Source organism: Emydura macquarii, unplaced genomic scaffold, assembly GCF_026122565.2.
Source record: "Emydura macquarii macquarii isolate MOO-44397 ecotype Brisbane River unplaced genomic scaffold, CSIRO-AGI_Emac_v2 contig_1386, whole genome shotgun sequence".
NCBI classification, from domain to species: Eukaryota; Metazoa; Chordata; order Testudines; family Chelidae; genus Emydura; species Emydura macquarii.
Genome location: NW_027131523.1, coordinates 1,526,484 through 1,550,371, shown reverse-complemented (window position 1 = coordinate 1,550,371; position 23,888 = coordinate 1,526,484). Strand labels below are relative to the sequence as shown.

At 58.3% G+C, this 23,888-nt stretch overlaps 2 protein-coding genes across 3 annotated transcripts; one reads left to right on the top strand and one right to left on the bottom strand.

The window, feature by feature from the left end:
* The first annotated feature begins 2,094 nt into the window (after positions 1-2,094).
* PTPN18 (protein tyrosine phosphatase non-receptor type 18) lies at positions 2,095-18,287 on the top strand. Its single transcript, XM_067552189.1, has 17 exons — positions 2,095-2,172; positions 6,455-6,563; positions 7,121-7,197; positions 7,552-7,647; positions 13,044-13,082; positions 13,197-13,265; positions 13,573-13,635; positions 13,841-13,983; positions 14,344-14,410; positions 14,511-14,588; positions 14,796-14,879; positions 15,927-16,003; positions 16,190-16,458; positions 16,611-16,693; positions 16,861-16,888; positions 17,275-17,358; positions 17,715-18,287. Exons 1-17 carry the CDS (start codon positions 2,095-2,097, stop codon positions 17,780-17,782), a joined length of 1,512 nt encoding a protein of 503 aa, XP_067408290.1. The 3' UTR covers positions 17,783-18,287.
* On the bottom strand, positions 18,232-23,502 carry IMP4 (IMP U3 small nucleolar ribonucleoprotein 4). 2 transcript variants are annotated; one of them, XM_067552256.1, is made up of 9 exons: positions 23,417-23,502; positions 22,916-23,024; positions 22,629-22,712; positions 20,692-20,801; positions 20,181-20,313; positions 19,849-20,003; positions 19,484-19,578; positions 19,099-19,172; positions 18,232-18,664 (listed from the first exon to the last, which is right to left on the bottom strand). In XM_067552256.1, the coding sequence occupies exons 1-9, from the start codon at positions 23,417-23,419 to the stop codon at positions 18,552-18,554; spliced, it is 876 nt and encodes a 291-aa protein (XP_067408357.1). In that variant the 5' UTR covers positions 23,420-23,502; the 3' UTR covers positions 18,232-18,551. The 2 variants fall into 2 exon arrangements, with proteins under 2 accessions (XP_067408357.1, XP_067408358.1); XM_067552257.1 differs by having other exon boundaries at positions 19,124-19,172.
* Between the last annotated feature and the right edge of the window lie 386 nt (positions 23,503-23,888).

Genomic DNA, 23,888 nt, shown 5'->3' with positions numbered 1-23,888 from the left:
TAGAGACTCATCCTGCCAATCCCGAGGGGCAGCACCTGACTCCCACCAATCAGAGAGCGAGGAAGGTTTCGATGGCCAACGGGGCGGGGACTGGGGCTGACAGCTGCGAACTGTGCCGTGACGTCATAGCGCTGCGGAATGACGTCACACGGTGTTATTCTGTACCGTGACGTAATTGCGCTCCATTGTGTTCTGCCATGACACCACTGCGCTGTTCTAAACCAGCAGCTGGCACCATGCGTTGCTGAGGTGTCCTCATGCTGACACATGGTGACATCATAGTACCAAGCGATCACATCATCACGCTATACTGTGACATCATCACATGGCATCATGCTGTGCCACATCCTCCTCCTGCTGCCCTGTGATATCAGCATCTTACTGCGCCTGCTGCATCATCCCATCTCATGCTGCGCTATGACATCACCGCTGCATGTCATCACCCTGGTGCATTGCACCATCATCTTACTGGGAGGGGAGCATTGGGTAGCCCCATGACATCCTGCTTGCATCCTGCCATCATCATCTTGTCTCGTGGCATCTCGGCTAGGATCTCAGCATGGTGCTTCTGACATCATAGTGTTGCTGAGCAATGTCAGAGCGCTCTAGCAGGATGGGGGTGCGACCCAGGACTCCTGGGTTCTAGTCCTCTCCCTGGCTCTAGGCCTCTTCCTCAGAGCTGCCTGGAGGATGTAGGAGGCCTGGCTCCCAGCCCCTCTGCTCTAACCCACTAGACTCCACTCCCCTCCCAGAATCCAGGAGTCCTGGCTCCCAGCCCTCCCTGCTCTAACCCACTAGACCCCACCACGCTCCCAGAGCCAAGGATGGAACCCAGGAGTCCTGGTGCCCAGTCATCCCGCACCCCCTCCACTCTAACCACTAGACACCACTCCCCTCCCAGAGCAGAGGATGGAACCCAGGAGTCCTGGCTCGCAGAGCTGCGGGGAGAAACCAGGAGTTCTGGCTCCCCGTGCCTCCCCCCACCCACTCCACTAGTCTCCTGTCACTGTTGTTCCGATCACATTCTGCTCTTTCCAGTTCCTCCCCACAGATTCCAGGCAAAGTCAGCATCCTGTGACTTCCCCACGGGGCAGATGTCTCAGCCCTGCCATTCTGCCCTTCCCCCCAGGCCTCAGCCCGCTGTCCCCAGGAGACAGCCGGAGCAGAAGGCTGGCGATCTAGGGTCAGTTCCTTCTCCCCAGTCCTGGCCTCTCAGTCTCCCCACAGTCCCGGGTAACTGTGCTGCATCTCAATGCTGGGTGAGCCATCCTGGTGCAGCATTATGTGCAGCTGTTCCCTAGCTGTTCCCACCCTAAAGGTGGTTGCATCTCAGAGCTGGGCAAGCCACCCCCATGTGGTGTTATGTGTGGCTGTTCCCCTGCTGCCCCACCCCAGAGTGGCTGCATCTCAGTGCTGAGTAAGCCCTCCCCATGTAGGGAAATGCCTTATAGTACAGGGCAATCTCCTCTCCTGGTCACAAAGGAATTGCATCTGGTACTTATGGTGAGGATAGTCTCAGGTGCAGCTCACTGGAGGAGATGGGGGAGGTGATCCCAACAGAGTGGGGTTGGGAGGGGAGAGGATCCCAGTAGGGAGTGGGGGGAAATGGGCTGGCCACTGGCACGCTGGGCCCTGCTCCCTCCAGCTGTGGGCCAGGCAAGGCCAGGCCTTGGGCACTCGACAGAGAAACCCCAGGACCCATCCCCAGGAAGACCGAGGGTCAGAGAAGGGGAAGGAAACAACAGAGAGTAAAACTGCCCACAAAGATTACATGGGGAGGGCTTGCCTGGCTATGAGCTGCAGCCACCTCTGGGGCTGTTCTCCAGCTGCCGTGCCACAGAGGACTGGGAGAGGAAATGAAGGCGATTCCCCAGCTGGGAATGGGCGGGATCCCCCGGGTGAGGATTTGCCCAGGCCCGGACACCAGGGTTCGCTCCTAGACAGCCGTGCGTTCCCCTCCCTGGCACCCGCCCAGCTTCAGGTCTGAGCTCGTCCAACCGGCCCCGGGGGGGCGGGGACCTCAACTTCCTCTTCGCTCTCCGCCGTCCTGTCCTCAGAGCTGCTTTGCTCCCGCCACGGGGCAGGGTTCGCGCTATGAGCTGCCTGGACGGGACCCTCCGGGCTTTTCTGAGTGCCGAGCACAGCCCGAGCCAGCTGGGCCAGGAGTTCCAGGTGAGTGGGAGCCAGAGGGGGCATCCCGCCCCAAGACGTGCCAGCCTCAGCTCTCAGCCGCTTGCACCACCCCTGCAGATCCGTGCCAGACCTCGTAAAGGTCTCCCTTGCCCCAGCAGGGATAGAACCCAGGAGTCCTGGCTCCCGTCCATGGGGTCCATCCACCCCTGCTCTACCCCACTGGACGCCACTCCCCTCCCAGAGCCAGGGGGAGAACTCAGGCGTCCTGACAATCTCAGGTCATCTCCAGTGCAATTCGTTCGTTTTTAAATCATTAATCTAGGGTTTGGGTTTAACTTTCCATTCCAGCTGCAATAGACAGAGACGCTCGGCATTAACTAGTCACCTGCCAGACAGCAAGAAGCAGAGTGCGGCAGGGAGCTAGGACTCCTGGGTTCTCTCCCCCACTCTAGGAGGGGAGAGAGGTCTAGTGGTTAGAGCAGGCCAGGCTGGGAGCCAGGACTGTTAGGTCTTACCCCAGTGCCAGGAGAGGAGTGAGATCTAATGGGTTTGTGGGGGGCTGAGAGTCAGGACTCCTGAGTTCTCTCCGTGGCTCTGGGAGGGGAGAGGAGTATAATGGCTGGGTGCCCTGGGCTGACCCTATGATACATTATTGGAAACCCCAGTAAAGAATATCTGCAGGTTTGTGTTACTAGTAATCGGGTCATGGAACCTGAACTGAAATTGCCTGGGAAACCTGAGCACGGCATCCTAAGAGGGTGGAAGAGCCATAAACTTATCCTGTCTGTTTCACTTCTCGGTTTGTAGGCACAAGCAGCAGACTTGGGGTAGAACCCCGGAGTCCCAGCTCCCAGCCCCATTTCCCTGCTCTAACCACTGGACCCCACTCCCCTCCCAGAGCCAAGGGTAGAATTCAGAAGTGAAGTGGGAGACTCACTAAGGACAGTCCCTTCTGATATCACTCTGGGGCTGTTCCCCAGCTGCCCCAACCCAGCGGTGGCTGCATCTCAGCACCGGACAAGCTATCCCCATGCGGCGTTATGTGCAACTGTTCCAGAACTGCCCCACCGCAGAGGTGGCTGCATCTCAGCACCAGGAGAGCCATCCCCTTGTGGTATTGTGTGCAGCTGTTCCTGAGCTGTCCCGTCCCAGAGGTGGCTGCTTCTCAGCACCGGGCGAGCGGTTCTAGTCACACTCCGAGGTACCCCTTTGCATAACCACAGACTGGGAGCAGAATGGACCAGGAGAAGGTCCGAAATTCAACTCCACTGGGTTCTGATGCCGATTCAAAGAAACCTTTGTGTTGAGCAGTGTTTCCTCAGCAGATGCAAATTCTTCCCTTATCGCTGTGGCTTGTGGCACGGCAGCGATATCGAAATAGGTCCTCCTAAAACAATGGCTGCCGTCATACAGTCACAAACCACAGTGCTTGCTCTCTGCACTGAGATGCAGCCATTGCTGGGGTGAGGTAGATGGGGAACAGCTGCTCATAATGCCACATAGGGATGGGCTGCCCAGTGTTGAGATACAGGTATTTCTGGGAAGGAGCAAAGTTCAGTGCAGATTTTGTATTGCCATAGTTTAGGAGTATAAAACAGCAGAAGGTTATTTTTATAGTCCAGAACTAAGAGCCAGAATGCCTGGATTTCATCCTGGCTCTGAGAGGGGGGTGTAGCAGGTTACAGCGGGAGGAGGGGCTGGGGGACAGGAAGCCTGGGTTCTCTCCCTGGCTCGGTGGGGGGAGTGGTGTCTAGTGGTTAGAGCAGGAGGGCCTGGGAGCCAGGACTCCTGATTTTCTCACTGTTACCTTGGGCAGGTCCTGCCACAACTCTGTGCCTCGGTTTCCCCACATCTCCAGCACTGTGGCTTTCCAGAGTCATTCTGGAATGAGTCAGGTGGGCAGAGTTAATTCTGTGGAGCTCCACGCTGGCCCATCATCCACTCCAACAGGGAAATGAATTTTCCAGAAAGGACTTTGTTCCCTTGTCTCCCCTGGCTTCAGCTGCTGATTTCCTATACATGTCGCCCAAAAAAAATCCCAGCTACCTCTGGGCTGGGGCCAGGCAGAGGGGAAAAAGCGAGCGAGGGGAGCAGGCGCCACCTAATGGGGAAAGGACCTGTGCCCCATTCCCCGCCCCCTGAACCAGCCACTCCATTTATTAAATACCAATTTCCCAGACTTTTTTACAGCTGTTTTAATTCTATTTTACTGGGTCTAGAGATAGGGATGGCTTTCCCAGCGCAGAGATGCAGCCAGCTCTGGGGCGGGGCAGCTGGGGAATAGCCACACATAACACTGCACAGGACTGCTGGTAGGCTCTGCTCTCTTGCTCAGGACAGGGGCTACTCACTAACACCACGCAGCAGAGCTAAAATGAAATGTGGAAGCCGCTCCAAGAGGTTAGGCAGCTCTGGGAACTGAAAATACGATCCTGAAAGTGAATGCAACAATGTGAAGGGGAAATGGGCCTCTCTAGGGGTGCCGTGCTGCGGGGAACAGGGTGTGGGGCTGGGCAGGGGGCGCTCTCCCCTGCAGTCAGTGCTGGGTGCTAGGGGGCACCATGCTGCGGGGAGCAAGGCAGGGGGCGGGGGTGCTCTCCCCTGGCCGTCAGGGCTGAATCGAATGCCCCAGCATGGCGCTTGGGGACACTTTTTGAAGCCACCCTTTGGCACAAATCCCTGTCCTGGCTGCTGATGGTGACTTGCCTTGCCTGGGAAGATTTTCCATTTCCTTAGCAGAGAACAGAGGTGGGGAAGCTGCAGCCTGGGGTCTGCTGGGTGAATTCTCTCCACGGCTAATATTTCATCCAGAGCTCTGGCCCTTGCACCCGTCGCCCTTGGGTTACAAATCAGGGGATCCGCCAAGCTGAGAAACCGACAACATCCAGATTTTCTCCCTTTTGCCTCCAGCCAAGGGGAGCAAAAAGGAAACAATGTAGGGAAGGAAACTGCAAAAAAGTTTACGACAGAGAAAAAAAACTCGGTGGGCCAGAGAGTTTGGAAGCTGCGGTAGCTGCTCCCCTCCAAATCTTCCTTCTCTGGGTCGTTCTTTTCCCTCTGTCATTTTTTTAAATTAAAAACAAACCTAGGGAATTAATAAGAAAAAACTTTGTGATTTAGTCAAAATCTGTATTTAAAGGCTTCTTCTCCGCCTGGCAGTCAGAAAGCTGCACAAGCCACTAAGATCCAGGTTGGCTCTTCCACAGTCCTGTTCTTTCTTCCGTTCTCTGCCCCACCAAAGCTTTGGGGGGAGGGAAACCTGAGGAAATGAATGTCAGAAAACTTGGTGACATAACCTGAGCCCTAATGAAATAAACTAAGAAGTTGGAAAGCTGCACAACCTGATCATCTCCTGCTACCCTCGTCGCTCAATACCTGTTTTTCTCCAGCCTTCGGAGACAAAACCACTCCAGCCAAATGCAGGAAATGAAATAGCTGGACATAGCCGGAGCTGTGGCAAACAGCCCGTCTGCTGGCAGGCTTCTGGGGGGAAACTGCCAACTCCTGGAGTCCAGGTTGTCAAATGTAGGCCTAATCCTGCAATAGATTCCATACCCCACTTGTGAAATACTGACCTGCCCCGGATCCCTGCTACTCAACTGTCCTGGGGCTGGACTGGAGCTGGCGTCCCCTGGAGGGGAAAGGCCCCACGCCCCATTTACTCCCTGGCAGGGGACGAAGCCCCCCTGCTCTCACCACCGATCCCACTCCCCTCCCAGAGCCAGGGAGAGAACCCCGGAGTCCTGGTCCCAGCGCTTCCCTCCATCCCGCCTCTAACTCCTAGATCCCATTCTTCTCTCGGAGCTGGGGAGGGAACCCAGGAGTGCTGGCTTTCATCATGGAAACAAATTCTCCACTGATTCGCTCTCCCTGGAGGGTTATTCTGTGGCAGGGGCAAAGGTTTTCTCCTACCCATGCCAGGATGGACGGGGTGTGCTGAGACCGGTGTCCAAAGCTGGCCAGACCGGCTGGGCCGATACTGGTAGAGTCCAAACCAGCCTGTTCCAAAAATAAACCTGACTCAAGCGCTCAGGAATTATCATCCCCGTGCAGCTGTTCCCCAGCTGCCCCGCCCCAGAGATGGCTGCATCTCAGTGCTGGGCTAGCCATCTCCTTTGGGTTTGGGGATGCTGGGAAGGCTGAGGCTGGGAAGGGGGCTGGGGTGTAGTATAGAGGAGTACTCGGGAGTCAGGGTACTAGCTGCAGGGCTCACAGAGCTATTGGCCGCTGGGGTGGGCTGGGCTGCTTTCTCAGTCACCCTGGTTAATCCTGGCCTCCCCGCGGCCTCCTAATCCCTCTTCTGCCCCCACTCTCCATCCAGGACATCAAGGCCCGAGCCAGCGCCTTCCGGCAGCAGCAGGGTTTTTCCGCGGAGGCTGGGAGCAGCAAAGAGAACATCAAGAAGAATCGGTACAAAGACATCCTCCCATGTAAGTCTGGGAGGGCTTGTTGGAACTGGAACCAAACCTCAGCTCAGGAGATTCCCTTCTGCTCCCTAAATCCTCCCTGATCTGGGAATGTGCAGTGTTATGTACAGCTGTTCCCCAGCTGCCCCACCCCAGAGCTGGCTGCATCTCAGTGCCAGGTGAACCCTCCCAGTGCGGCGTTATGTGCAGCAGTTCCCCAGCTGCCCTGCCCCAGAGCTGGCTGCATCTCAGTGCCAGGTTTCATATATTCACAGATTCCCAGGTCAGAAGGGACCATTGTAAGCACCTTGTCTGATCCTCTGTATTACACAGGCCAGAGACCTGCCCCAAAATAATTCCTAGAGCAGATCTCTTAGCAAAATATCACAGCTTGATTTAAAAAGTTCCCATGCTGGAGAATCCACCGGGCCCCTTGGGAAACTGCCCCCATGGTTCATTACTCTCACCATTAAACATTGATGCCTTGTTCCCAGCCTGAATTTGTCAAGCTTCATCTCTCAGTCCATGTGGGGGACCCCCTCTGCTCCCAATTTCTCAGTCCCTCCCTCTCTCCCCGGCAGACGATCAGACCCGGGTTGTTCTGAACCTCCACACGGACGAAGGGCAGTCTGACTATATCAATGCCAATTTCATCCAGGTAACCCCCCCCTCCATCCACAGCAGCGGGGCTATCCCCTCGCACCAGAGCTGGCAACACCAGTCCAGCATGGCTCTAGGGGGCGTCGTGCTGCAGGGGTGGGTGCGTTTAGTGTGGGGTGCTGTGGTGCCAGGGGCAGGAGTGGGGGCTTCCTGGGGAGAGCTTTGTTGCATGAGGTGGGGCAGTGCAGGGGGCGCTGTACTGCAGGGGGCAGGTGGGGGGCACTGCTCTGAAGGAGTTAGACAGGGGACTCCGAAGGGGGCATTACCTGCAGAGGGGTTGTGGGGGGGACTTAGCAGGGGGCGCTGCCTTGCACGGGGCAGGTGACTTATTTTCCCCTTCGTCCCCTGCCAGGGAGTAAATAACAAGAGATGCTACATCGCGACCCAGGGGCCGCTGGCTCACACCGTCCTGGATTTCTGGCGCATGATTTGGGAGTACAGGGTGAAGGTGGGTGTCACACTTCACAGGGTGCCCAGACCTGGCAATCATCTGATCACCCCCGTAGCTGGGTGCCACCCCAACCTTTCAGCTGCCCAAACTCCCTCCTCTGGGCTGGGCCGGCCGCGTCCCTGTCTTGCCAGTTAACAAGCACTGCAGCCCAATGCCTCGTTCCCTGGCGAGATCCAGCCCTGGCACAGAAACCCCAGATCCTCTCCCCCTAAAGGTGCCGTGTACCCCCAAGTTTGACCTCAAACCCCTACTCCTGGAACCACCTAGCACTGGTGAGTATTGAATTAAAACTAAAACTGATTCACTTGGCAGCAAGAATAAAGCCTGAGCTAGAAACAAGAGTGAGTGGAAACCCCCTGATGACAGCATCAAACCAAATCACAGCCTGCGATTCTCTCCTTATCCACAGTTCCCTTCCCAGGGCTAACAAAGCAGGTTTTCCCCACCAAAGTTCAGCCGGTCGCAGAGCTGGCCGGTTTCACAAGAACCAGGGTCCAAACGCCCCCCACTCCCGACGGGTTCTCCTCTGTGAGTAAACCCAGAAAGAGGATTTCTCCCTCCTTGGTGTTATACTGAAAACCAGCCACGTCACCTCAAATGGTCTTTTAAAAGATCTGTGAACTATTCCTGTAGACGGTCTGTCCCACTTGGGCCGACTCCCTGAGTACCTCTCCTGGCCCTTTGCAGCTTGAAATCTTGTCACCTTCACCAGCTGGGGTACGTTTTCTATAATATAAGATGTAGGAGGCATTTTGGCGGGGGAAGGAAATAGGCAAAGCACATTGTCTGTCATCATTTGAATGTGCTGAATTGGGGGAAAAAAAATGTTTACCACGCTCAATTCACTTTTGGTTCAAAATTTAAGCAGAATTTGAGAAATTAGCAAATTTCGGTGGCTTTTTTATTCCATTACAAACTCTATATATCCTGCACGTTGCATAGACAAGTATAATCAAACCGTTTACGCCACTACAAACACCATATATCCTGCACGTTGTTTAGACAGGCGTAATTTAACAGTTCCTGCACGTGCTGGCATATCCTTAGCATTTCAAGGCCTCAGTGCATGCCAACGTACTATTTCCACAGCCACGGCGTTGTGATTTGCACCCCTTGACTGATCCACAGATTGCAATTTCTGCACCGCTGTCGGGAATGGGCTCCAGGGACGTTCGTGTGGGTGCCCATTCTCCATTGTGTTTGGTCCAACCTCGGGGTAGCGTGGAATTGGTGCCCCAGCGACCTTTTCTGCAGGAAGGATGGTTTCATTGTGTAGATCGTCCTTCCCCAAGTTTCTTAGATGCCTGCGTTTCTCCAGGGATATTGTCCAAGAGGTTTTCTTGGTGCACCCCCCAATACAGGAAACAGAATTGCAGCTTCTCCATGCATGGAAGGAGAGGATTTTTTCTATGTCTGCTTGAAGAAATACAGGCAGTAGCTTCTCTCGAGTAGGATGCCACAGGAATGTATTGGGTTGGTTTTTTTTATGTTGCAGCCTTCATCCACAACTTATGGCTAGGCATTTTGTCCTAATGTATCACTACAGAAGAAATCAGTGTCTTGTGCTGACACAGTCCTCATCTCCTTGCGTGCAGGGCGCTACAGTCCTGGCGTCTACCTCTTCATGGTCAACTTGCACTTCACCTGTGTCCACCGCTGGCTGTGATGGTTTAACCACACGGCCTTGTTTGAGCGCACTGAGTCTGACAATTGCTTTGTGTTGCGGGGCACAAGCTAGGAGTTCTGCGGAGAAGCAACAACCGGGTCAGCCGTATAGCCGTGACGGGCCAAGGAGCCCGGCTGGCTGTCCGGCTGTGGTACAGATCTGTCCTTGATGATGTTCCAAATTGGCCTGGAAGCTTTGGAGCACTTCTGTGGCGTTGCGCCTTTCACAGAACCCCACCTGTACCGGTCAAAGGTTGCCTCTGGCCTGCTGCAGCGCTGTCCAGAACGAAGAGCTGACTGGAAGGTCACCAAAGGTTGTATGTGGAAGAGGTTTTTCCCGTGCCGTTACAGGTGCCCGGCCACCAGAGAGGATGTACGATCAGATGCAGGAGGACAAAACGCCTGTCCGAACAGATTTATCTCCAACTCTAAGATGTCCTTGGCTGTAGCAAATCTACCTTTCCGAGACACAGGCGCTAGAATCCTTCCATCCACCTAGCACTGCTACATGGGGACTTATGGCGGCTTCACTCTGTTGCTATGGGATGAGGATTTTCCACACCCCTAAGCGATGGAGCTGGGTTGATCTAATTTTCTAGGCTGGACCAGTCCCTGGTCTTTTTCAGTGGGCCAGAGAATATGGTGTGGGAACTTTGCTCCTTTGCCGTCACAAACCTTTCCCGAAGAACGATATTCAGTGGCTCCTGGCCAAATGTTTCTGCATTCAGTAGGGTTCCTGACCTGGTCTGTTGCCAAACCTTTCCCTGTGAGTAAGTGTCATTAACCGGTTCATTTCCATCCACACGATGGCGCTACTTTCCTGCCGGTGGGGATTCGTTGCAAGCCATTTGGTCATCAAATCCAACGCTGAAGGATTTTCTGGTTTGGGCCCAGCACGTAGATTATAGGAGAGAGTCCGTCTGCTGACTGCTTTCGGGTCCTGAGATATCTACATCTCCCCCTCCGCTTTTGCCAGTGGCATTGAATCATGCTTGGGAGTGGCCCGGATCTACCTGATTGAATCTGTGGTTGGAACCTTTCAAGTTCCTCCCTTTCATTTCTGCTAACTACACAGATACCCACTGAGCAGAATTTGTGTGGTTGCATTGATGAAAGAACGGACGCATTCTTCTGACAGCCTTCAGGCCCCAGATTCCAGCTCGTTGAACTCTGGTGAAGAGCAGAGTACATGCCGGCACTGGGAAATGGGACAGTTGTCCACATTGCTCAGCACAAACAACGCCATCTGGTCCCGGAAACTTGTTGGTGACAGAACAGGCGTGAGGTTTTGGTAATCTCTCCTGGCTCAGAAGGTGTTGTAATACAGTTGCCACATGGCCTGCGGAGCGATCTTGCGCACACAAGTGGGTTTTGCATAATTTTCACCGGTAATTGCTCACTCGGTCATTCTGCTAAAATTCCACTCTCTGTCCACACGCTTGATGATCCGGCATCCTGTGTGTGCTGTCCCAGCGCTTTTAGGAAGCCCACTGAGATGCATGGACTCCTAGGCCTGGAATCAGGATGGCTTTATAGTTTCGCTCCATCAGAGCAGGGGAAAGCGTCGGCTCAGCTGTCAAGACCACGTGTTTCTGTTGAAGCTAATGTGTGACTCACGCAAGTCTCCTCACGACAGAATTCAGTGCATCAGTGCCATGGACTGACTGACGATCCGTAGCCGAAGGCAGATCCTGGAGAGTTAGTGTAACTGTGCTTTTCAGTCCAACTTGGCCAGCCAGACTTTGGCTGTTCAAATTGAAATGCCGGCTCTGGGACGTGTGCTTCCAAAGCTGTCTGGCAATCATTGCCGTGCTCATTAAACTATTCTGCCAGGAGGTCGCTGGGTTCGTGATCTGAGCAGGAAATACGGTCGTTGCCTCTGGACCATTTAAAGTAGCATGATTGTGTTTGCTCCATGTCCTGCAGTGATGCCAGTCCCTCTGCCAGGCCACATCCTGGGTGGCACGACACGTGTTTTGCCATCAAGGGTACATTTAATGATATCCCCATTAGCTGCAGTGAAATGAGCAAATTGCTGGGATCGCGGCTCCAGCCTCGGTCGTTATCCGCCGTGTGCTGACTTGGCCAACGCCGTGTCATGTCGGAATACGGCTGAGGTAGTGTCTGGCATCGTGAAATGTCTGGCAAGTTTGGTTTTTTTTGATCTTGTGGCTTGGTGAAGGGCCCTTTCACGCCCGTCATTTCCAAACATCCACGTCTTACCTCCACCTTTACTGCGGATGCAATATTGCCTTGCGAGGTACTTCACACCCTGGCGTTTCCTGTGGCTCATCTTCCCACACTCTCACTGTGTTCTCTTCTGTCACTTTCTTCAACTTCCCCGGCGTCAGGGCTAGGCCAAGGGGAGTCGCAGAAGTGTTTATACACTCTTCTCATGCAGGCTAGCACTTCTTCCTGGCCATGGTATCCAGGACACTAGCGGAGCATCATTTTTGTTATGTGCACCATGGAGAGAAATTCGTCGCCCAGCTCCAGCTCGTAACCTGCAAGAGTTGATACATTTCCTTCCTTTGCATGAGAGAGCCAATAGCTTTAACTGGACCAACTTCTGGCTGGCGAGAGAGACAAGCTTTTGAGTTACAAAATGAAGACAGTCCCATTCTTCTATTGCTGTGTGGCTCTTCCCCAGCAACCCTGCCCCAGAGATGGCTGCATCTCAGTGCTGGGCGAACCATCCCTGGGGAGCGTTATATGTGGCTGTACCCAGCCCCCCCCACCCCAGAGGTGGCTGCATTTCAGTGCCAGACAAGCCATCCCAGTCACACGTCCAGCTACCCCTTTGCATAACCAAACCACAACCTAGGAGCAGACCAGGCTGGGAAAAGGTCAGATATTCAGCTCCAGGGGCCTGGTGCCAATTCAAATGGCCCGTGTCTTTGAGCTTGTTTTTGCATGTAAATTTGTGCAATCTCTCAGGCTCGTCTCACTCACCCGCAGCGGTTGGTCCAATAAAAGATATTTCCCCCTCCCTTGTACTGAAAACAGCCTTTTGTTTCTGACCACCCCTAGGTCACGTCCGCCTTTGTTGTCAGGTTGAATGATCTCCCAGTGGTTTCAGTGGTCGCTGATAGCTTCCCATTGAAAGTTCTAGCATTGTGCAAGGCTAAATGATTGAGGCTGTGCCCAGCTGCCTGGCCTGCATATGGCACCCGGATGCAGAAGCCAAAAAGCAGCCCGCCCGGGTAAAACCTGGACCGGTGGCAACCCTGCCGCCTCGGGCCTCACCAGGACCTGGGCCCTCCAGGAGAGGAATTACTGCCCCAAGTCCAGACAGCAGGTTCCCCGATACACACCTTCCTCCTGAAACAGTCCCCTTCCGTGCGGCTCGCAGTAGGGCCGAATCTTGATGAGTTTGGAGCTTTCTGAAACGGCTGCCCACGTTACCCTTTAGGGATAACGATCCTGCAGGATGTGGGTCAGGTGTAGTGAGTCTGTCAGGTCTCAGGTGAGAGCGGTTTGCAAAGAACCAGGGGGGCATCTCTTTGCCAAGGGGTCCCTGATTCACAGGGAGTCCCAGGGACCGGGCGCCAGGACACCTGGGGTCTATCCTGGCACTGGGTGGGGAGTGGGGTCTAGTGGTTAGAGGGTGAGGGGTGGGTTGGGAGTCAAGACACCCGGGTTCTCTATTCCAATCCAGCTTGGTGATGTTTGGCACACGCTCGTCCTCTCACTCCTTTTTCCTGACTGTTCTGTTCCTTTCCTTCCAGGTGATTGTCATGGCCTGTCGGGAGGTTGAGATGGGGAAGGTGAGTGTGGAGGGCAATCCACGGTCCCCCCCCCCCACCCATTTCCCTGGCTGTGGGGGGGGAGTCTGGGGGTGACCCCCAGAGACACTCTGTGAACTGACTTTCCCTCCTTAGAAAAAGTGTGAACGTTACTGGCCACTGGAACAGGAACCGCTGCAATTCGGGCCCTTTTCCATCGTCCAGGTACCAGGAGGGATGCGGGGGAGGGGGGCAGCCCGGAGGGCTCTCAAGGAGAGACAAAACTCCTCTTCACTTCCTGTCCCAAACTGCTGCTGGGCAACTCCATCCTGGCCCAGAGATGGCTGCATCTCAGCTCCAGGCGACCCATCCCTGTGCAGTGTTATGTGTGGCTGTTCCCCAGCTACCCCACCCCAGAGGTGGTTGCAGCTGAGCATCTGTATGGAGACACTAATGGTGTTTAATACCTTACAATGCCCGCACCTACTGAAGCCTCTGTCTGCGGCTCTGCTTGTCTTTGTCTGTGTCTCAGATCAAGGAGCAGGAGCTGAATCCAGATGTCATACTCCGCACGCTGACCGTCAGCTTCCAGAAGGTTGGTGAGCTGGGGGGAGCCATGCTTCAGGAGTGGGGCTGGGCGGGCGGGGGAGGAGGGGCGCTCTCTTCTGACAGTCAGGGCCAAGCGCTGGGGACGCCGTAGGGCAGGGAGCGGAGCAGGGCAGGAGGCACTTTCCCCCGGCAGTCAGGGCCGGGTGCCATGGGGCGCCGAGCAGGGCTGATACCAGCCCTTCCCACCCCAGGAGGAGCGGCCTTTTACCCACTTCCAGTACGTGGCCTGGCCGGACCGTGGGATCCCCGACAATTATGCTCATTTCCTGGAGATGATCGAGCACGTGCGACGGAGACAGGGGGATGACACAGCCCCCATCTGCGTGCACTGCAGGTAGGGGGCGTTGCGGTGCGGGAGGGGTGGAGGCTCAGCTACGGCGGGGGGGTGGGCGGGGGGGGCAATGTGGCCCCATGGCCCCCTCACACGGGAGAGTGATCTTCATAGCGGCCATCGACTAGGAAAAGATAAGCCCCACCCTCAAACAAGCCCCTCCCACCAGTCAAACCCCACCCACTGACCGCGGCTCCCTGCTATGAGCTCTGCCTCCTTAGGGTTCAGAGTGAACGTCCCAGCCCGTTCAGGCGGCTGTGTGCCGTGAAGGGCCCCTTTGCCCCCGGGAAGGATTTGATCCGAGACGCTGGGGGTCATTCTTCACCCATGTCCTTCCTGCTTCCTCCCCCCGACCCCCGGCAGCGCTGGCTGTGGCCGCACTGGCGTGATTTGCACTCTGGAGCACGTGAGACACCTCCTCCTCAAACAGGTACTGTGTGCGTCCGTCTGTGCAGTCTGTCTGGCTGTCGTGTGGGTGTCCGGCCTGCTGCTGCCCCCCACTGACCTCTGAGTTTTCTCCTGGTTTTCAGAGCATCCCCCCGAATTTCAGCATTTTCGACATCGTCCTAGAAATGAGGAAGCAGCGGCCGTCGGCCGTCCAGACCCTGGTGAGCCCCCGGCACCTCCCAGCAGGATGCCCCCCTCCCCTCCCCACGCAGCGCCCCCTGCTGGGAGAGGTGGGGCTGGGGCGGGGTGGGCAGCCCCCCGGAAGCCAGTGGCCCACTGCGCGCCCCACAGCGCCTCCAGCTGGCAGAGGTGGGGCTGGCGTAGCGGGGAGCCCCCCCTAACACGGCCGTGTCCCCCCCGGCGCACAGGAGCAGTACGAATTCCTGTACCAGGCCGTGGCCGAGATGTTCCGATCCGCGCTGGGCGCCTGCAGCTACGAGAACCTCAAGGAGGTGAGAAGGGCCCTGGGACGGACGGACGGACACGCGCACATCAGGACGCGTCCCCTCCAGCAGCAGGGCCACACAAACCCTAGGCCCATGCACGCCCCATTTCCCTCCTGCCCCGCTTCCCCCCCCCAAGTCCCCTCCCCCCGGCTCCTCCCCCCAGCAGAGGAAGCCCCAGTGCAGCTGCAGTGCTTCGTTCCCCTTTCGATTCAGCCCCCGTGTAAACAGCGCTCTGGGCCTGTGTGGCACTGGGGGTGGGGGAGCCGGGGCCTGGGGGCCCGAATGGTCTGTGAGGCTGCCCGGGGCCAGGTGGGAAGAGTGCGAAGCAGTGGGTGCGTTTGGGAGAGAGGTGCAGGGGTGGGGGCGGGCTGGAAGAACGGGAGGGGAGGGGAGGCTGGGAGGGACGAGGTAACTGGTGGCGTCTGGATCAGTGGGGGAGTGTGGAGGTCGGGGGGGGAGCAGGATGGGCTCCGTTCCCCTTCTCCTGCCCCCCCGGGGTTAAGTTGAGCAGGAAAGGAGTGGGGAGGGGCCCTGGATTTATTTATAACCCCCCCACCCCACATCCTGGCTTCTGCCTCAGCTTCAGGGCTCACAAGTGATCCCTGCCTGGGGGGGGGGTCCTTGGGGGCAGCAAACTGTGCCTTTCACCTCTGGGGGGTGCCCGCTCCCCTCCGGCCTGGGGAAAGGCCTGCAGGGCTGAGACCCAGCAAGCTTAGTTCATATGTGACCCTCAGCCCCCTAGAGGGGAGAGGCCCCGGGCCCCATTCTCCGTTCCCTCAAGTCAGCCAGCCCCCCCGCCCTGGGGCCGGCTGGATTGTGGGGGGATGTGGACGGAGAGATGGGCACGGTGATGGCTGGGCGGAAGGGGGGGGACACGCTCTCTGCTTCTTCCCCGAGCTGGCCCCTCCAGCACCCGTGGGGTTAACAGGCCCTGCGCTGAGCAGCCGATTGAGACACTTCCTGCCGGAGGAAGCAGAAAACCTGGTGTCAGCAGCGGGCTGGGGTGTCTTCTCCCACCCCAGCGCCTCCCCTCTCCCCTTCCTCTCCACCCAGAACCGGCTGCCCCTGTACGACGACGCCATCTCCCTGCGCCGCCCCGCGCCCCTCATCAAACGCAGCAGCATCTTACGGTGAGTGAATGGTCCCCCTCATCCGTCCGTCCGTCCCCCGGCGCGGGGATGCAGCCAGCTCTGGGGCGAGGCAGCTGGGGAGCAGCCGCCCGGTCAGCCTGTACCTCAGTGCTGGCCGCCGTAGCCTGATAATGGACAGTCAGTAGGGTTCAGAGTTAACAGCCCCCCTTTTCGCTCCCCCCCCAGGAGCATCTCCGTGCCAGCTGAGCCCACCCCGGATCTGCCCCCCAAGATGAGCGACACCTACGCCGTGGTGAACAAGTTCCGGCGGGGGGGCGGGCCAGTGGGTTCGCCCTCCCGGGAGAGCAGGCCCACCGGAGGCAGCCCCGAGGGGGCCGCCCTTGACCCCAGTGGCTTCGGGGGGCTGCAAGCCAGCTCCCTGCCCGGGAGCCCCGTAAAGCGCCAGCTGGCCAGTCCCAGCTACGCGTACGCCCAGGTCAACACCACGCGCCCAGGTACGGGGAAGGGACCGGGAGGGCCAGCTGTCCTGGGGCGGTTCTGATCTGGGGGGAGAGGAGGGCAGTTCTGCGCTGGGGACAGAACCTGGCCATCCTGAGCGGTTCTGATCCGGGGGCGGCTCTGACCTGTACCCATCTCCCTGCTCCAGGTGACGCCAGCCCCCGGGACTCCCCGTTGCTGCCCCCGGGCGCTGGGTGCGGGAAGACGCCGCTGCTCAGCCTGAAGCCCCCGGTGAGTCTGGCTCCACCGGTGAGAGGGGCCAGGGGACAGTCTGGTGGGTCGGGGCTGGGAGCCGGGACACTGGGCTCCCTCCAGGTTGTGGGCAGGGAGTGGGGTCTGGTGGGTAGACCGGGGGGCCAGGTACAGTCTGTCACTCATCTCTCCCCTCTCCGCCACAGGGTTTTCCTGCATCTCCTGGGAAGAAAGGTGAGTGGAGGGATGGCTGGGGCTGAGGGGGGCAGGCCGGGGGGCTCGGGATCACACAGGGGTGCTGCTGCCCCCACACAACTAAACAGGGGAGGCCAGTTCAGTACCTGGAGGGGAAACCCCAGAGCGGACGCAGTGTTCATCCCCACCTCACTCCAATGGCTCCCCCACCCCAGAGGTGGCTGCATCTCCATGCCAGGGGAGTCATCCCCATGGGGCGTTCCTGTGGGCCTGTTGTCCTGCTACCCTGCTCCAGCAGTGGCAGCATCTCAGCGCCTGGTGAGCCGTCCCCGTGCAGCGTTATGTGCGGCTGTGCCCCAGAGGTGGCTGCATCTCAGCACCAGGCCCTGACAGGAGCAGGGGCTCATTGTTTTCTCTTCCCCCAGCTCCCGGCTCCCCCCAGCCTGGGTCCACAGACAGTTACGAAGACGTGAGCACCAGCCCCACCACCTCCCAGGACAATGGACTCGGTAGGGGGAGAAGGGGGGGGCACATTATAGGGCAGATCCCAGGATGGAGGAGAGGCAGATGAGACGGGTTTGTGGGTGCTGGGATTGGGGGGGGAGGGGTCAGGGGCTGGGACCCAGGAGTCCGGGACAGGTGTCTGGATTGAAGATATGGAGGAGGGGAGGGGGGAGTTGGGGGCCGGAGCACAGGGCTGGCAGGCCCCGGGGAGGCGACCTGTCCCCATGGTGGGGACCCAGGAGTCCGGGACTGGGTGGACTTGGAGCTGATGGAAGGGGCTGGGACCTGAGTCAGGGTGGGAGGGTCCGGCTCTGTGCGGGAAGGGGGTACAGGCCCCCCCTCACTGCTGTCTCCCCCTCAGGCTATAACTTCCGCATCGGGAACCCCACGGGACCCCGCGACGCCCCGGCCGAGTGGACACGACTCTAGGAGGTTTGGGGGGGCGGAGAGGTGGGCACAGCCTCGGCCCCTCCCCTCCACCCCTGGATGGACTGAGCCGATCCATAGCCCCTGGATCCCCCCACCGGGTGGGGTCGGCTACCCCACGGCATGCAGCAAACAACCCCTGATGCCCACCCCCTGACACAGGGCCACTCTGGGAGCTGCCATCAACTGACAACAGGCTGCGAGCCCGGACTCCTGGGTTCTCTGCTCGACTCTGGTGGCTGGGTGGGGGGCTGGGAGGCAGGACTCCTGGGTTCTCTCCTCGGCTCCGGAAGGGGAGTAGAGATCTGCACATTTAACCCGGTGGGGTGTTGGGGTGAGTTAGGTCCCGCAACCTAGGGGCAGGTGAGGGGGGCTGGAAAATCCATGCCCCCAGGAGCCCCAGCGAGATGGGCCCGGCTGTGAACGGACGGAAACAGAAAGCAAAGGCAGGGTCTAAGCAAGCTGTGTATTACAGCAGACCCTACAAAAATAAAAGTGTGAAAACGTCCACTCCGCTGGTGCTTCCCCTCCACCGCGTGGCAACACCCAACGGGCCAAGGCATCATCCCATCAGCTCCCGGGTCCTCCCCGGCCAGCTCCGGCCGAACCGCACGCGGAGGGGTGGGCGGCTTTGCTCCCCGGCATGCCGGGACCGGGGGGCGAGAACCCCAGCGTCCTGCGGCTGACAGAAAGTGGCCAGCGCGCGGGAGAGGACCAGTCCTACGGTGGGGTGGGGGGCGCTCGGGGCCAGGCCTGCCCCAGGCAGCGCGCCTCAGTCGGCGCTCAGGTACTGGCGCTTCCTGGCCGTGTTGGTGTAGGGGTGCCAGCGCCACTCGACGTCCGCCGTGGCCTCCTGCTCCAGCGTGCCCAGCTTGATCATGTACACTGCAACCGGGAGGGGGCAGGAGTCAGCGGGGTGAGAGGGGCATGGAGGCAAAGCTGGGGAGCCCCTCACCCCCCTGCATGAGGGGCGGGATGGGACAAACCGATGCGTGCCTCAGTTTCCCCGGGCCTCTGCATGGCTACCTGGCCAGGGGGAAGCAATAAACCAGCTCGAGGGAGGGGCTGTGGGGCACAGGAACTGCTCAAAACCGACCCAGATCGATGGGGGGACAAGAGCGGCCCCCCCTCAAAACTGACACGTGACAGCAGGATGCTGCGGCCAGAGCGCACGGGGTGAAGAGCCCTGAAATGTGGGACCCCCTGAGGGGCTGGACAAGGACGGGTCCTTGCAAGAGGGCGTGGCACCGCTCCTGCAGGCCCGGGACGGGGAGACCGGGCTGGGCCCCCCCTGGGTCTGAGCCGGACACGTCACTCACGTTTCATCTCGAAGCGTGGCCCCACCTCAGAGAGCTCCACGTTGCGATGGTCGGGCTTCTTATAGACGTGGTGCCTGCAGGGGGAACAGGGACATGGGGCACCCGGCGTGAGTATGGCTCCCAGCCCCCCGCTCTATCCACTACACCCCACTCCCCTCCCAGAGCCGGGGATGGAACCCAGGAGTCCTAGCTGCCAGTCCGTCCCGGCCCCTCTCCCCAGCCCCTGCTCCTCAAACGCTCTAACCACTAGACCCCACTCCCCTTCCAGAGCCAGGGAGAGAACCCAGGAGTCCTGGCTCCTAGCTATCCCCGTGCTACGTTATATGTGGCTGTTCCCCAGCTGCCCCGCTCCAGAGATGGCTGCATCGTGGGGCAGGGCTGGCACCTGAAGGAGATGAAATCGTCCTGGTTGGCGAAGGTGATGACCCGCTTGCTGTCATCCTTGGGCACCGGGAACAGGTACTTGAGGATGCTGCAGACCTGAGGGGCAGAGACCGAGACATGCTTGGTTTGGTGGGGGCAGGGGGAGAATTGAGACCCTACAATAACAAACCAGTCTCCAGATCATTCCAACGCCCCCAGGAGACCCTACAGCAACATATCTGGCACAAGCATTCCCCAGCACCTCTCAGGAGAGAGACCCTACAATAACAAATCTGTCCCACCCTCCTCCCACAAGAGCACCAGTCCCTAGGAGACCCTACGATAACAAAGCGCCCCGGCCCGAGCCCCTCCCAGCAGCCGGCTGACCCGCTGGCCCAGGCGGGAGGTGAAGTTGTGGAAGACGAGGTGGGGGGCGGCCTCGGACATGGTGCCGATGTCGGGGACTTCGTGCCGCATCACCACATTGCAGAGGGTGAAGAAGGCCGTGGGGCCGAAGGGCAGGTGGGAGATGATCAGCCCGTCTGGGGGGAGGGGAGAGAGAACAGGGGTCAGTGGGGGGCTGGGACCGACCCCCCGATTCCCCCACCCCACAGAACCCAGCCGCCCATGGGCAAGGCACCTCTGGGGCAAAAAGGGGTCCCGCCCCCCCTTGGGGACACCCCCAGCTCCCAGCAGACCCCCCTCCCCCGGCTACTCACCCGGCTGCCCGCGGTGCTCGTGCAGCATCAACAGGTCAGTGACCCCGTTGGCCTTGCACGCCCGGACCAGGGCCCCCACCTCGTGCCGCCCCCGGTTCATGCGCTGGGCGCCCGGCAGCACCAGCTTCATCTCCTGTGGCAGAGAAGGGGGGAGGTGAGACCCTACAATAACAAACCTGCCCCTGCCAGCCCGACAACAACAAACCGGGCCCACCACTTCAGGGGACCCCACCACGCCGCTGGGGCAGCCCCTAACAGCTCCCCATCCCCAGGAGACCCTGCAATAACAAAGCTGGCCCTGCTGGATAGCCCCATTCTCTGGGAGACCCTACAGAAACAAAGCAGCTCCCAGGAGACCCTACAATAACAATTCATTCCTCTCTCTTCCCCAGCACAGCCCCCCACCCACTCCCTAAGAGACCCTACAATAACTGAATTGACCCACACAAGACCCTACTCTAACAAAGCCAGTCCGGCCGAGCACCCTGCAATCACAGCCCAGGCCCTGTACCTTGGCAAACATCTTGAGGCGGGAGCTGGGGTCCCGTGAGGTCGTGATCATCACCTTCGGGTCCTCTACGCCCGCCCAGCGGTACTCATCATCCTGCTGTGTCACCAGCCCTGCAGCGGGAGGCGAGGGGTTAACGGCGGGGGCGGGGCCTCTGGCTGGCCACACCCTCCCCCCAACTCAGTGGGGGGAGGGGCTGGTTTAATGATTCCATTTTTTTTTTAATCCCGAGAACGCGGCCGTCTTCCCGCTCCACGGAGGGGGCCTTTGATACTGGAGAGGCAGGGCAGGGCACCGCTGGTATCGGGCCAACTTCAGGGGGAGAGAAGCGGCCGAGCCCTTCTTCAGGCCCCTTTTGACTTGGCTTCAGGTCACGCAATTGGGCTGGGAACTGGAGTCCAATTCAAAACACACACAAGAGCCCTTGAGATGTTCATTCATTAAACAAAACAACCTTAAAAAGAGGCTTACACGCGTCCGATCCGTATCAGTAAACGTCAGTGAAGCTCAACTCCACCTCCCACCGACACCTAACATCGCCCCCGCCGAGAACAGAAAGGGACGATGGGCAAAAGACGAAAAACGCTGCTTGAGAAGGTATAAGAATGGGACTTCAGGCTATTTTCTTCCTGTGTTTTGACATGAGACGTTGCCGATTCCTGTTCTGATGGTCAGAAAGCTCTCATTTTTTGAATATCGGCTTCTACCGTCATTAAATAATTATTGCCTCCCCTCCCTCCCCCCATCATTTCCTATGAGTCAAACCTGCAACAGATAAAATGGGGGTAGAGGCTCAAAAACTATTATTTTGTGCACCTAAAAATGTAAACAGCATCAGAAAAAAAGTTTACAAATAAACCTCAATATCATCCACTGAAATTACAAAAAAAATCAAATTCCGCCACGCCTGCTGAGAAGGGCTGGGTACAGAAAAACCAGCGGATCAAACCACGGCTCGGATCGAAAACTCCCTGATCTACTGCAGAGAGAGAGTTCTCGACGAGTGGATTTGAAATGAACTGTTTCCAGTCTCCGTGTCCTTCGGGATTTTAGATCTAGTAGATCTCATCCTCTCACTCCGACTGTTTATGCAGAGACTGGAAAAGGAAAACAAGCTTTCCTGCTTTGCCGACTCCCAGTCAGTTCCTTAACCTGAACCAAAGTTGTCATTGACCTGAGCCCGGGGAATAAATGGACGTGGAGCAAATATTTCACCCTGCAAAAGCCGGGGGTGGGGGTGGGAGTCCTTTGGCAAACAGGCACCAGCAGCCGTGCCGGTAACTCCCACTCATTGTGGGGTTTTCTTGCAGATGCCAGCAGCACGCGTGTCCGGCGTTACGTATCTTTTTCAATACAACGTAACTGATTTCCAGACTCAAGCAACTCAGCCTGAATGTAAGCAGACAGAATTTCAGACAGGCTGATTTTCTAAAGGAAAAACATCCAAAATCAGGTATACATTTAAAAAAAAAACCAAACAAAACTTTTTTCTTTTAAACCATCGGATTTTATCCACCATGGATTTAGCAACGCTGGGTTAAATTCCCAGCTTGGCCATGCATGACCATGGCCAGCTCACACACACACCACGCCCCCATGGGAGTATCACTCACAGCGGCATCCGGCCTGACGGCAGGGGGCCCCGATCTGGGTTCAGGGGGCTCAGGGCAGCCCCTGACTCAATGAGGGGTTCAGGGATGTCGGCTGCAGGGGGGTGGGGTGTGTCTGTGCAGTATCCAGCATGACAAGGCCCTGTGAGCCAAAATGGGGATGATCCACTCTCATGTTTCAGAGCAGACCGGCAGCGAGGGGTCAGGAAGGACACAGGATAATGTTGACCAAGTGCATTGGGGGAAGGACAGGATGGGCTTGCATGTGTGATTGGGTGCGGGGCAAGGGGGGAACCAAGTTGGCAACATTCCCCCTTCCACAAAACTCACCTTCTGCGCCCTGGTCATCAAACTCGATCGACTTCTGCAACGTAAGAGCCTCTCGGCGCAGCTCCGTGGGCAGCAGCCGATTCTCTGGGGTGGGGGTGGGGGGGAGGAACAGGAGAGGACAGTCAGAGAGCGCGATTCCAGACACAATCCCCACTCCAGCCCCTCAAACTGCCCCCTCTGGGCCCTCCTGCCCCAAACCAGCCCCTCCTCTGCCCTGCCGGGCACGGAGGTCCAACTCTGGGCTGCGGGTCGGGAGTGAGGGGCCGGCGGGGGCGGGGGGTCCATACCTTCCAGCGCCTTCTTGAGCTGCTCCTTCTTCTGCTCGGTGGCTCGGATCCGATCCTCCTGCGCCCGCCGGTGCAGATACTCCCGGCGCTGACGGGCCTCGCGGCGCAGCTGGACGGGACAGAGACCGGGTGAGGGGGGCGGGCGCTCCCGACATCCCCACAGCCGCCCTCCCCTAAGGGGGAACCCGCCCTTGACCCCCACGAGACGAGACGAGCCTACAACGACGCCAGGACCCCTCCATCCCCCCAGGGCGCAGCTGGACCCCTGCCAGAAACAGGCGACCCTACAACAACAAAGCCAAGACTCCCAACACCAGTCGCCCACTGCCTCCCCATCCCCAAGTGGGGGGAGGGAGTGTGAGCTGCTCCCCTCCAGGCGACCCTACAATAACTAACCCGGCCTCCCCGCCACCCTATTATGCCCCCAAACCCCTTCCTCCCCAGGCGACCCTACAATAACAAACCCAGACCTCCCCACAACTCGCCCCCGGGGCCCCGCACCATGCTGCCAGCCGAGCGCTCTCCTCTCCTGCTTGCTCCCGGTGCCCACGCTCACCCACGTGATGGGACCCGGCCTCCAATACCAGAGTCTCTCATTGGTCCAGGCTGCCCGGCCTATCAGAGAGCGAAATGCTAAACTGGCCCGGCAATGGTTTGCCCCTCACAAAGATGGCGTCCTATTGGGGGGGGGGGGGGTGATCATATGGTGCAATGGCCCCTTGCCCCTCACAAAGATGGCGGCCGAAGGGCACCGGAAGTGGATAATAGCAGCTTTGCCCTTTGCAAACATGGCAGCGAGACAGGCCGGAGCCGCAGTTGCCCTCAACCAAGATGGCCTCCACCCTGTCTTCGCACGGGGAAACAGTTCTGTCCAATCCGCGGCTTATCCCCGCCTCCCCTGGAGGCGGATTGGACGGTCTCGATCGAACTCTGAGCTCTGATTGGAGGTACCCGGGGAGGCTCCGCCCCCCCA